Source organism: Oncorhynchus masou, chromosome 1 (assembly GCF_036934945.1).
Source record: "Oncorhynchus masou masou isolate Uvic2021 chromosome 1, UVic_Omas_1.1, whole genome shotgun sequence".
NCBI lineage: Eukaryota > Metazoa > Chordata > Actinopteri > Salmoniformes > Salmonidae > Oncorhynchus > Oncorhynchus masou.
This window is the reverse complement of record NC_088212.1, coordinates 50,606,845-50,620,612: the sequence shown is the minus strand read 5'-3', so window position 1 is coordinate 50,620,612 and position 13,768 is coordinate 50,606,845. Positions and strand designations below refer to the sequence as shown.

Sequence of the window (13,768 nt, the reverse complement as noted above, 5' to 3'; positions counted from 1 at the left end):
CACTAAACACAAACACTACAAAACAATAAACGTAATGAACGTAACGAAAACCGAAACAGCATATACTTGTGTAAACTAACACAGAACAAGGACATATGACACTAAGGACATAAGGACAATCACCCACGAAACACTCAAAGAATATGTCTGCCTAAATATGGTTCCCAATCAGAGACAATGATAAACACCTGCCTCTGATTGAGAACCACTTCAGACAGCCATAGACTTATCTAGAACACCCCACTAAGCTACAATCCCAATACAAAACACACCACATACAAAAGCCCATGCCACACCATGGCCTGACCAAATAAATCAAGACAAACACAAAATACTTCAACCAGGGCGTGACAGAACCCCCCCCCCCCCCCCCCAAGGTGCGGACTCCCGGACGCACACCAAAAACCATAGGGGAGGGTCCGGCTGGGCGTCTGTCCATGGTAGCGGCTCAGGCGCGGGACGTGGACCCCACTCTAACAAAGTCTTAGTCCCTCTTCCTCGCGTCCTTAGATAGTCCACCCTTGCCGCCGACCATGGCCTAGTAGTCCTCACCCAGAACCCCACTGGACTGAGGGGCAGCTCGGGACTGAGGGGTAGCTCGGGACTGAAGCAGCTCAGGACTGAGAGGAAGCTCGCACTGAGAGGAAGCTCAGCAGTGAGAGGAAGCTCAGGCAGGTAGTTGGCTCTGGCAGATCCTGGCTGACTGGTGGATCTGGAAGAGTCTGGCTGACTGGCAGATCTGGAAGAGTCTGGCTGACTGGCAGATCTGGAAGAGTCTGGCTGACTGGCGGATCCTGGCTGACTGGCGGATCTGGAAGAGTCTGGCTGACTGGCAGATCTGGAAGAGTCTGGCTGACTGGCAGATCTGGAAGAGTCTGGCTGACTGGCAGATCTGGAAGAGTCTGGCTGACTGGCGGATCCTGGCTAACTGGCGGATCTGGAAGAGTCTGGCTGACTGGCGGATCTGGAAGAGTCTGGCTGACTGGCGGATCCTGGCAGACTGACGGATCTGGCTGCTCCATGCTGACTGGCAGCTCTGGCTGCTCCATGCTGACTGGCGGCTCTGGCTGCTCCATGCTGACTGGCGGCTCTGGCTACTCCATGCTGACTGACGGCTCTGGCTACTCCATACTGACTGACGGCTCTGGCTGCTCCATGCAGACTGGCGGCTCTGGCGGCTTCTTGCAGACTGGCAGCTCTGGCAGCTCCATGCAGACTGGCAGCTCTGGTAGCTCCTTGCAGACTGGCAGCTCCTTGCAGACTGGCAGCTCCTTGCAGACTGACAGCTCTAGCTGCTCCATGCATACTGGCAGCTCTGGCTGCTCCATGCAGACTGACAGCTCTGGCTGCTCCATGCAGACTGGCAGCTCTGGCAGCTCCTTGCAGACTGGCAGCTCCTTGCAGACTGGCAGCTCCTTGCAGACTGACAGCTCTAGCTACTCCATGCAATACTGGCAGCTCTGGCTGCTCCATGCAGACCGACAGCTCTGGCTGCTCCATGCCGACTGGCAGCTCTGGCTGCTCCATGCCGACTGACAGTTCTGGCTGCTCCATGCAGACTGGCGGCTCTGGCTGCTCCATGCAGACTGGCAGCTTCGGCTGCTCCATGCAGACTGGCAGCTCTGGCTGCTCCTTGCAGACTGGCAGCTCTGGCAGCTCCTTGCAGACTGGCAGCTCTGTCTGCTCCATGCAGACTGGCAGCTCTGGCTGCTCCATGCAGGCTGGCAGCTCTGGCTGCGCTGAACAGGCAGGAGACTCCGGCAGCGCTGTAGAGGCGTAAGGCTTTGGCAGCGCTAAACAGGCGGGAGACTCCGGCAGCGCAGGAGAGGAGGAAGGCTCTGGCAGCGCTGAACAGGCGGGTGACTCCGGCAGCGCAGGAGAGGAGGAAGGCTCGGGCAGCGCTGGAGAGGCGAGGCGCAATGTAGGCCTGATGTGTGGTGCTGGCACTGGTGGTACTGGGCCGAGGACACGCACAGGAAGCCTGGTGCGGGGAGCTGCCACCGGAGGGCTGGTGTGTGGAGGTGGTACAAGGTAGACCGGACCGTGCAGGCGCACTGGAGCTCTTGAGCACCGAGCCTGCCCAACCTTACCTGGTTGAATACTCCCAGTCGCTCTGCCAGTGTGGCGAGGTGGAATAGCCCGCACTGGGCTATGCAGGCGAACCGGGGACACCGTGTGCAAGGCTGGTGCCATGTAAGCCAGCCCAAGGAGACGCACTAGGGACCAGATGCATTTGGCATCATGGCATTTGGCTCGACACTCAACCTAGCCCGGCCGATACGCGGAGCTTGAATATACCGCACCGGGCTATGCACCCTCACTGGAGACACCGTGCGCACCACAGCATAACACGGTGCCTGCCCAGTCTCTCTAGCCCCCCGGTAACCACAGGAAGTTGGCGTAGGTCTCCTACCAAGCGTCGCCAAGAATATGGCTGCCTAAATATGGTTCCCAGTCAGAGACAACAATAAACACCTGCCTCTGATTGAGAACCACTTCAGACAGCCATAGACTTATCTAGAACACCCCACTAAGCTACAATCCCAATACAAAACACACCACATACAAAAACCCATGCCACACCCTGGCCTGACCAAATAAATCAAGACAAACACAAAATACTTCGACCAGGGCGTGACAGTGACTTCTGAAGGTAATTGGTTGCACCAGATTTTATTTAGTGGCTTCATAGCAACGGGGTGAATACAGATGCACGCATCACTTTCAGTTTGTTATTTTTATTTTATTTTCTGAAACAAGTAATTTTTTTCATTTCATTTCACCAATTTGGACTATTTTGTGTATGCCCATTACATAAAATCCATTCAAATTACAGGTTGTAATGCAACAAAATAGGAAAAACGCCTAGGGGGATGAATACTTTTGCAAGGCACTGTATATTTTCTTGCTTTGTCTCCTAATTCCTGCTACCTTTCAAGGAATGTCAATTTCCCTACTCTCTTTGCATCACTAAAACATAGCTCGGAAATAAATCAGGCCCTGAATGTTTATTATGTTTTCCATCCTGGTGCTGTCTGTGACTGTCAATCAAGCCAAGTAGCTATGTTTCAAGCAGACCTGAACTGCTTCCCTCAAACTTTTTTGCTTTCCTCCTTTGCCAGTAATGTATTTTCAGTGGACAGGATATTAGACGAGCTCGAGGGAACTGAAAGCCCCATGCCCATCTGAGCCTCAAACAATCCTCTTGATATCTAAAAGTTTTCCATACAGTTAAAAATAAATGGATTCCAAGAGTTGGGGAGTTACTCCTTGAATGGGGTTTTCCTCCAATGATGGGCTCTGCTTGAAATAACACAGCAAGAGAAAATGGAAGCAAACAAACAGGGATATTGTCTGGTTATTTCAAGAGTAGGGGTCCAGATCATGGCTTTGATTTACACCAGTATGACTGTAATTACTTTAACAGTCAGTGTTGCTGAAGGGACTTTGGCACGCAAATACATGCAGAGACTGTTTGTGATTACTGTTTTTCATTTATTGCATATTTCTTTCTTCTGGGAATGCAATATGTAACAGTAACAGTAACAGTATGTAGTAAGCCATCACCGCTTCAAAATGTACGCATTTTACATTGAATTTGTCAATACAGATTTTTTTTATCCAGATGAAAGCATAAATAATTTGGAAAAACATATATCCCCTTTGAGATGATTTGATATATTGTAATATTCAGAAGTAGCATAATATAACAAATCTTTGTAATATAATTTGTTTATTCATATTCATAATATTCTTAGTCTGATGTTGCTTCCTTTGCGTAGATGTAGTAAGAATGGCTATATTTAGATCAAGTCCAAGGTAGTCCATAATCTCTTATAAAAGGAAATAGAACCTTGTTGACACAAGAACAAAGGAGATGGTGTTTCTCTTCATGTCTGAGCTGCACAAAAACATTAAAACCATCTGTGGGTTTCTCTCCACCATGACCAGAGCTGGGCTTGGCTTACTGACACATCTGCCCAAGCATTACAGCGATAGATAGAAACCTATAAACCAGCTAAATGTACATTCCAGTTCTGAGACACAACAATGCACCTCGACATTCCACATAGAGTACATCCAGTTGCACATATTGGTTGCACACATGCCAGGTTCATCCTGAGGGGATGGCTAAACCTTTTACCAGACAGTAACAGGACAACGTCCCTGCACTTTGGAATGTAGACTTATAGTCACAAGGAAAATGGGTTTGAACAGCTTTTGAACAAAGAGACATTCATTCCTTATGCTTTCAGTACTATATAGTGTACAATATAGACTTCAGGAATGATCAGACGCTTCCATAATCAACTTCCACACATATTCACTTATGCTTTTGTTATATATCACGTTCACATCTCCACTTTCACCATCTTGACTACAGATGTAGAGATGAAAACATGGGGTTAAGCTGAACAGTTGTATAATATCCGCGTGTGCAACACTACAACAATTGTGAAGACTTTCAGGATGCCATCAGCACCTCCGTTAGTGAGGGCTGATTCTTTACAACGGAGGACATCACTAGTAGTAATCCTCATCATACTCTCTCTCCGAGTGGCCATACTCCAACATTTCCGTCACGTTCTCCGTCAAGTAGACGGACATCTCTTCTGAAAAAGTATTAGATGGGGTTATTAGCCTACGTAGTATCGTAACCAGAGGAGTCAATCTCACGTCTGTCATTTTGAGAGATTTGTGTGACAGCTGAAGAAAAATGAAATAAAGCTCTAGAACTGTCATTACCTGGACCTAGAACTCCTAACACAGCCATTGCAGAGATACTGCCGAGCTCGTTCCGAGCGACACAGCGGTAGGTGCCAGCATCGGCCAGGCCAGCTTTCTCAATCTGCAGCCAGCTAGAGAGCTCATACTTCAGGGGACCACCCCGAGACTGTCCAGCACAGCGCAGACAAAGAACATGTTTAAGCATAGCCTATTGTTTAGGACTGAGTGAATGAATGTACATAATTCTATGACGCAATATATCAAATGAAATACCAAGGACCTATGCAAAATCCACCCAATATTTCTGCATCATCCAATAAGTAAGTATGTTGATGGAAACATTAAAGAATATACTAAGGAAACAGCAGAGGATGGTTTTCGAAGCATTGATTGAAGCCTCTAAACAAGGTTCACCTGGACAGATATGTGTGGGTCATCTCCTGGAAGAATAATGTCTCTGCCATCCTTCTTCCATTCAATCATTGCCATTGGAAAGGCAAAGACCTCACAGAGGAACACCATGCTACTACCCGTAACATTCACCAGGTTCTGGGGTGGGACCTTGATGATCGGCACTGAAAAAAAGAAGAGGTAGAGCTGGGGTGTTTACGAGCCAATTCCTCTCTCACACAGCTCCTGAGCAGCAAGCTTGACTCCTGGAACTGGTTAAAACAATACATCTTTCTCAATGCCTGTGGGGGAAGTACAGGCCAGCCCCAAAATCCTCAAACCTGGGGGTGGAGTAAAGATTCCTCTGGATCAGTCTCAGTGAGTTCTCTTGCTACTCTGTCAGAAAAATCTAAGACTGGTGACAGGAAACCACTTTGCCCTAATCCATATTTCATACACTCTTTCTGATTGACTCATGGTCTGTGTCAGTTTTTTTCCCCACGTGGCAAAGTGTTACATGGAACAATAAAGTGTGTATTGTATGCAAAATGATCACGTTAATGATTATTTCGCTAGCAGATTGATTGAATAGGTTTTGTTTCTGTTTTGGCCATGATGTTAGTTTCCCCAAGTCATCTTTTGTCTACTGTCTGACAATTTAATCACGGTTTATGAGCAATAACTGGAGATGAGTAAATGTACACTGACTGAGACAGTACTAGGCGCAAATCAAAGCCATAGCATCATAATAAGCGATTTACCTGTTTTGCATGGACCTTTGCGCTTTATCTTGAGTGATGAATTTGAGAAGTACGCTTCTTTAAACTGACAATTGTTCATGTATGTTCTGTCATCGGAACCACAGAGCGCATCTTGCGATTGACAGACGCACTGCGGCTCCGCAATTTCTTCATCTCCAACATCCAAATCGTCAATTTTGCATTGAAGATCCGTCCCACAGAGACCGTAAAACACATTAATGTCACCAATATCACACGTCTGCCCCTCTAGATTTCCACACTCTTGGCAGCAACCACAACTGTCAAAAATTAGCCCAGCCCTGCATTCTTGTGCCACGGGACACAATTCAGGTGAGCACTCACCACAAGCAGTTACATTTATATCAAACGGATCCTCAAGCCTATCATAATCTAATGGATCGATAACGTAATCTAATGGGTCTATACGTTTGTCAATGTCCTCATCAAACTTGTTCGGGAAGCTTTCACAAGTTCTCATGTTCAGCAAAAGCATAATTCCGCAAAGTATTATGTCCCATGGCATTTTGACTGACTGCTGGTCTTCTATGATTTTTTTATAGCACTTTTCGTTACTGCACTTTAGCAGAAAAATATAATCCACTATAGGTCTAAAAAATCATTATACAGTCCACTTCAAAGTGTATCCTTTCATTTCCGATATGAAACTTCCAAATACATTCCAATGGTTTGATTGGGGTTGTTCAACAACTGTTGGACAATATTTCTCCCGAAGATCGCTGAGAATGCACAGCCCAGTGCTTCACAACAAAAAACAGAATGTCATTCAACAAACCTGCATTGTAGCCTAGATTTAGGAAAAATATGATGACGTTTTAAAGCATCCAGCAATTCCCAAGAACAGTGAGAGAAGGAACAGGAGGATATCGGTCTATACAGTAATAATGACCAATGATTTGATAGCAACGCCCACAGACCCAGGGAAAAGTAGTTTTATATTAGATATTCGGTTTTCTCTCGCCAATTGAGCCAAGCTATGAAAATCATAACTTCTGAATTAGGGGGGAGCAATTGAAAATCCCAAATAAAATATAAAAAGAGTAATGAAAACAGGCCTGGAATTGTCTCCATCCTCCACTGATTCAGAATATAGCATTTCCATTGTCATAGTACCTTCAGAAAGTATTCATACCCCTTGACTTCTTCCACATTTTGTTGTGTAACAGCCTGAATTCGAAATGTATTCAATTGTTTTGTTTTTTCTCACCATTTGCCTTGATGACAGCTTTGCACACTTTTGGCATTCTCTTTGGCCAGAATGCCAAGCATCACGTCTGGAAGAAACCAGGCACCACTCATCACCTGGCCAATACCATCCCTACGGTGAAGCGTGGGGGTGGCGGTATCATGCTGTTGGGATGTTTTTCAGCGGCAGGGACTGGGAGACTAGTCAGGATCAAGGAAAGATGAACGGAGCAAAGTACAGAGAGATCCTTGATGAAAACCTGCTCCAAAGCTCTCAAGACTTCAGACTGGAGCGAAGGTTCACCTTCCAACAGGATAATGACCATAAGCACACAGCCAAGAAAATGCAAGAGTGGCTTTGGGACAAGTCTCTGAATGTCTTTGAGTGGCCCAGCCAGAGCACAGACTTGAACCCGATTGAACTCTGGAGAGACCTGTAAATAGCTTTGCAGCAATGCTCCCCATCCAACCTGACAGAGGATTAAGAGGATCTGCAGATTGGAGAAACTCCCCAAATACAGTTGTGCCAAGCTTGTAGCATCATACTGAATAAGACTCAAGGCTGTAATCACTGACAAAGTTGCTTCAACCAAGTACTGAGTAAAGGGTCTGAATACTTACGTAAATGTGTAAAAAGTTATTTATTTTTAATAATTTTGCAAAACAAAAATATTTTTTTCTTTGTCATTATGGGGTATTGTGTGTAGATTGATGAGGGAAAAAAACAATTTAATCAATTTTAGAACACGGCTGCAACATAACAAAATGTGAAAAACTATTGAATATTTTCTGAATGCCCTGTATACTATATATGAATACACTATATACATAAATGTATGTGGACAGCCCTTCAAATGGGTAGATTCGGGCTATTTCAGCCACACCCATTGCTGACAGGATTATAAAATCAAGCACGTAGCTATGCAATCTCCCTAGCCAAGCATTGGCAGTAGAATGGCCTTACTGAAGAGCTCAGTGACTCAACGTGGCACAGTCATAGGATGCCACCTTTCCAACAAATCAGTTCTTCAAATATCTGCCCTGCTAGAGCTGACCCGGTCGACTGTAAGTGCTGTTATTGTGAAGTGGAAATGTCTAGGAGTAACAACGGCTCAGCCGTGAAGTGGTAGACCACACAGGCTCACAGAACGGGCCGCCGTGTGCTGAAGCTCGCAACGAGTAAAAAATTGTCTGTCCTCGGTTGCCAAGCATCAGCTGGAGTAGTGTAAAGCACACCGCCATTGAATTCTGGAGCAGTGGAAATGCGTTCACGAGAGTAATGATTCACGCTTCACCACCTGACAGTCCAACGGACAAATCTGGGTTTGGCGGATGCCAGGAGAACGCTACCTGCCCGAATGCATAGTGGCAACTGTAAAGTTTGATGGAGCTGGAACAATGTCCGGGGCTGTTTTTCATGGTTTAGCCTGGGCCCCTTTGTTCCGGTGAAGGGAAATCTTAATGCTACAGCATACAATGACATTCTAGACGATTCTGTGCTTCCAACTTTGTGGACATTTTTGGGGGAAGGCCCTTTCCTGTTTCAGCATGACAATGCCCCCGTGCACAAAACGAGGTCCATACAGAAATTGTTCGTCAAGATCGGTGAAAAAGAACATGACTGGCCTGCACAGAGCACTGACCTCAACTCCATCAAACACGTTTGAGATTAATTGGAACGCCGACTGTGAGCCATGTCTAACCAACATCAGTGCCGGACCTCAGTAATGCACTTGTGACTGAATGGAAGCAAGTCCCTGCAGCAATTTTCCAACATCTAGTGGAAAGCCTTCCCAGAAGAGTGGAGACTGTTATAGCAGCAAAGGGGGGACCAACTCCATATTAATGCCCATGATTTTGTAATGATATGTTCAAGGAGCAGTTATCCACATACTTTTGGTCATGTAGTGTACATATATACATATACATCTATATATACAGTGGGGCAAAAAAGTATTTAGTCAGCCACCAATTGTGCAAGTTCTCCCACTTAAAAAGATGAGAGTGGCCTGTAATTTTCATCACAGGTACACTTCAACTATGACAGGCAAAATGAGAAGAAAAAAATCCAGAAAATCACATTGTAGAATTTTTAATGAATTTATTTGCAAATGATGGTGGAAAATAAGTATTTGGTCAATAACAAAAATTTATCTCAAAACTTTGTTATATACAGTGCCTTGCAAAAGTATTCGGCCCCCTTGAACTTTGCAACCTTTTGCCACATTTCAGGCTTCAAACATAAAGATACAGTTTTATATTTTTTTTTGTGAAGAATCAACAACAAGTGGGACACAATCATGAAGTGGAACGACATTTATTGGATATTTCAAACTTTTTTAACAAATCAAAAACTGAAAAATTGGGCATGCAAAATTATTCAGCCCCCTTAAGTTAATACTTTGTAGCGCCACCTTTTGCTGCGATTACAGCTGTAAGTCGCTTGGGGTATGTCTCTATCAGTTTTGCACATCGAGAGACTGAAATGTTTTCCCATTCCTCCTTGCAAAACAGCTCGAGCTCAGTGAGGTTGGATGGAGAGCATTGTTGAACAGCAGTTTTCAGTTCTTTCCACAGATTCTCGATTGGATTCAGGTCTGGACTTTGACTTGGCCATTCTAACACCTGGATATGTTTATTTTTGAACCATTCCATTGTAGATTTTGCCTTATGTTTTGGATCATTGTCTTGTTGGAAGACAAATCTCCGTCCTAGTCTCAGGTCTTTTGCAGACTCCATCATGTTTTCTTCCAGAATGGTCCTGTATTTGGCTCCATCCATCTTCCCATCAATTTTAACCATCTTCCCTGTCCCTGCTGAAGAAAAGCAGGCCCAAACCATGATGCTGCCACCACCATGTTTGACAGTGGGGATGGTGTGTTCAAGGTGATGAGCTGTGTTGCTTTTACGCCAAACATAACGTTTTGCATTGTTGCCAAAAAGTTCAATTTTGGTTTCATCTGACCAGAGCACCTTCTTCCACATGCTTGGTGTGTCTCCCAGGTGGCTTGTGGCAAACTTTAAACGACACTTTTTATGGATATCTTTAAGAAATGGCTTTCTTCTTGCCACTTCCATAAAGGCCAGATTTGTGGAATATACGACTGATTGTTGTCCTATGGACAGAGTCTCCCACCTCAGCTGTAGATCTCTGCAGTTCATCCAGAGTGATCATGGGCCTCTTGGCTGCATCTCTGATCAGTCTTCTCCTTGTATGAGCTAAAAGTTTAGAGGGACGGCCAGGTCTTGGTAGATTTGCAGTGGTCTGATACTCCTTCCATTTCAATATTATCGCTTGCACAGTGCTCCTTGGGATGTTTAAAGCTTGGGAAATCTTTTTGTATCCAAATCCGGCTTTAAACTTCTTCACAACAGTATCTCGGACCTGCCTGGTGTGTTCCTTGTTCTTCATGATGCTCTCTGCGCTTTTAACAGACCTCTGAGACTATCACAGTGCAGGTGCATTTATACCGAGACTTGATTACACACAGGTGGATTGTATTTATCATCATTAGTCATTTAGGTCAACATTGGATCATTCAGAGATCCTCACTGAACTTCTGGAGAGAGTTTGCTGCACTGAAAGTAAAGGGGCTGAATAATTTTGCATGCCCAATTTTTCAGTTTTTGATTTGTTAAAAAAGTTTGAAATATCCAATAAATGTTGTTCCACTTCATGATTGTGTCCCACTTGTTGTTGATTCTTCACAAAAAAATACAGTTTTATATCTTTATGTTTGAAGCCTGAAATGTGGCAAAAGGTCGCAAAGTTCAAGGGGGCCGAATACTTTCGCAAGGCACTGTGCCCTTTGTTGGCAATGACAGAGGTCAAATGTTTTCTGTAAGTCTTCACAAGGTTTTCACACACTGTTGCTGGTATTTTGGCCCATTCCTCCATGCAGATCTCCTCTAGAGCAGTGATGTTTTGGGACTGTTGCTGGGCAACACGGACTTTCAACTTCCTCCAAAGATATTCTATGGGGTTGAGATCTGGAGACTGGCTAGACCACTCCAGGACCTTGAAATGCTTCTTACGAAGCCACTCCTTCGTTGCCTGGGCGGTGTGTTTGGGATCATTGTCATGCTGAGAAAGACCCAGCCACATTTCATCTTCAATGCCCTTGCTGATGGAAGGAGGTTTTCACTCAAAATATCACGATACATGGCCCCATTCATTCTGTCCTTTACACGGATAAGTCGTCCTGGTCCCTTTGCAGAAAAACAGCCCAAAAGCATGCTGTTTACACCCCCATGCTTCACAGTAGGTATGGTGTTCTTTGGATGCAACTCAGCATTATTTGTCCTCCAAACACGACGAGTTGAGTTTTTACCAAAAAGTTACATTTTGGTTTCATCTGACCATATGACATTCTCCCAATCTTCTTCTGGATCATCCAAATGCTCTCTAGCAAACTTCAGACGGGCCTGGACATGTACTGGCTTAAGCAGGGGGACACGTCTGGCACTGCAGGATTTGAGTCCCTGGCGGCATAGTGTGTTACTGATGGTAGGCTTTGTTACTTTTGTCCCAGCTCTCTGCAGATCATTCACTAGGTCTCCCCGTGTGGTTCTGGGATTTTTGCTCACCATCCTTGTGATAATTTTGACCCCACGGGGTGAGATCTTGCGTGGAGCCCCAGATCGAGGGAGATTATCAGTGGTCTTGTATGTCTTCCATTTCCTAATAATTGCTCCCACAGTTGATTTCTTCAAACCAAGCTGCTTACCTATTACAGATTCAGTCTTCCCAGCCTGATGCAGGTCTACAATTTTGTTTCTGGTGTCCTTTGACAGCTCTTTCTTGGCCATAGGGGAGTTTGAGGTTGTGGAGGTGTCTTTTATACTGATAACAAGTTCAAACAGGTGCCATTAATACAGGTACCGAGTGGAGGACAGAGGAGCCTCTTGAAGAAGAAGTTACAGGTCTGTGAGAGCCAGGAATCTTGCTTGTTTGTAGGTGACCAAATACTTATTTTCCACCATAATTTGCAAATAAATTCATAAAAAATCCTACAATGTGATTTTCTGTATTTTTTTCTCATTTTGTCTGTCATAGTTGAAGTGTACCTATGATGAAAATTACAGGCCACTCTCATCATTTTAAGTGGGAGAACTTGCACAATTGGTGGCTGACTAAATACTTTTTTGCCCCACTGTATACAGTATCAGTCAAAAGCTTGGACACACCTACTCATTCAAGGGTTTTTCTTTCTTTTTTCTATTTTCTACATTGTAGAATAATAGTGAAGACATCAAAACTATGAAATAACAACGGAATCATGTAGTAAACAAAAAAGTATTTATATATTTTTTATATTTTATATTTGAGATTCTTCAAAGTAGCCACACTTTGCCTTCATGACAGCTTTGCACACTCTTGGAATTCTCTCAAACACCTTCATGAGGTAGTCACCTGGAACGCATTTCAATTAACACGTGTGTCTTGTTAAAAGTTACTTTGTTAAAGCCAATCAGTTGTGCTGTGACAAGGTGGCCCTATTTGGTAAAATATCAAGTCCATATTATGGCAAACACAGCTCAAATAAGCAAAGAGAAATGGCAGTCCATTTTTACTTCAAGGTCAGCCAATACGGAACATTTCAAGAACTTTGAAAGTTTCTTCAAGTGCAGTTGCAAAAACCATCAAACGCTATGGATGAAACTGGCTCTCATGAAGACCGCCACAGGAAAGGAAGACACAGTTACCTCTGCTGCAGAGGATAAGTTCATTAGAGTTCCCAGCCTCAGAAATTGCAGCCCAAATAAATGCTTCACATCTCAACATCAACTGTTCAGAGGAGACTGCGTGAATCAGGCCTTCATGGTCAAATTGCTGCTAAGAAACCACTACTGAAGGACACCAATAAGAAGAAAAGACTTGTTTGGGCCAAGAAACACAAAAGCAATGAAAATTAGACTGTTTTTGTGAGACGCAGAGGATCTCCACCTGTGTGGTTCCCACCGTGAAGCATGGAGGAGGTGTGGAGGTGCTTTTGCTGGTGATTGAGATTTATTTAGAATTCAAGGAACATTTAACCAGCATGGCTACCACAGCATTCTGCAGCGATGATCTATCCCATCTGGTTTGCACTTAGTGGTAATATCATTTGTTTTTCAAAAGGACAATGACCCAACACACCTCCAGGCTGTGTAAGGGATATTTGACCAAGAAGGAGAGTGATGGAGTGCTGTATCAGATGATCTGGCCTCCACAATCACAGACCTCAACCCAATTGAGATGATTTGGGATGAGTTGGACCGCAGAGTGCAGGAAAAGCAGCCAACTACTGCTCAGCATATGTGGGAACTCCTTCAAGTCTGTTGGAAAAGCATTCCAGGTGAAGCTGTTTTAAAAATATATATATATATATTTCACCTTTATTTAACCAGGTAGGCTAGTTGAGAACAAGTTCTCATTTACAACTGCGACCTGGCCAAGATAAAGCAAAACATTTCGACACATACAACAACACAGAGTTACACATGGAATAAACAAACATACAGTCAAAAAATACAATAGAGAATGTCTATATACAGTCTGTGCAAATGAGGTAGAATAAGGGGGGTGAGGCAATAAATAGGCCATAGTGGCGAAATTATTACAGTATGGCAAATTAAACACTGGGGTGATAGATGTGCAGAAGATGAGTGTGCAAGTAGCGGTACTGGGGTGCAAAGGAGCAAAA

The 13,768-nt window shown here is 44.3% G+C and overlaps 1 protein-coding gene across 1 annotated transcript; it reads right to left on the bottom strand.

The window, feature by feature from the left end:
• Positions 1-3,186: 3,186 nt before the first annotated feature.
• Positions 3,187-6,781, bottom strand: kazald3 (Kazal-type serine peptidase inhibitor domain 3). The gene is made up of 4 exons (XM_064974197.1): positions 5,880-6,781; positions 5,143-5,303; positions 4,747-4,894; positions 3,187-4,613 (listed from the first exon to the last, which is right to left on the bottom strand). Exons 1-4 carry the CDS (start codon positions 6,400-6,402, stop codon positions 4,525-4,527), a joined length of 921 nt encoding a protein of 306 aa, XP_064830269.1. The 5' UTR covers positions 6,403-6,781; the 3' UTR covers positions 3,187-4,524.
• Positions 6,782-13,768: the final 6,987 nt, after the last annotated feature.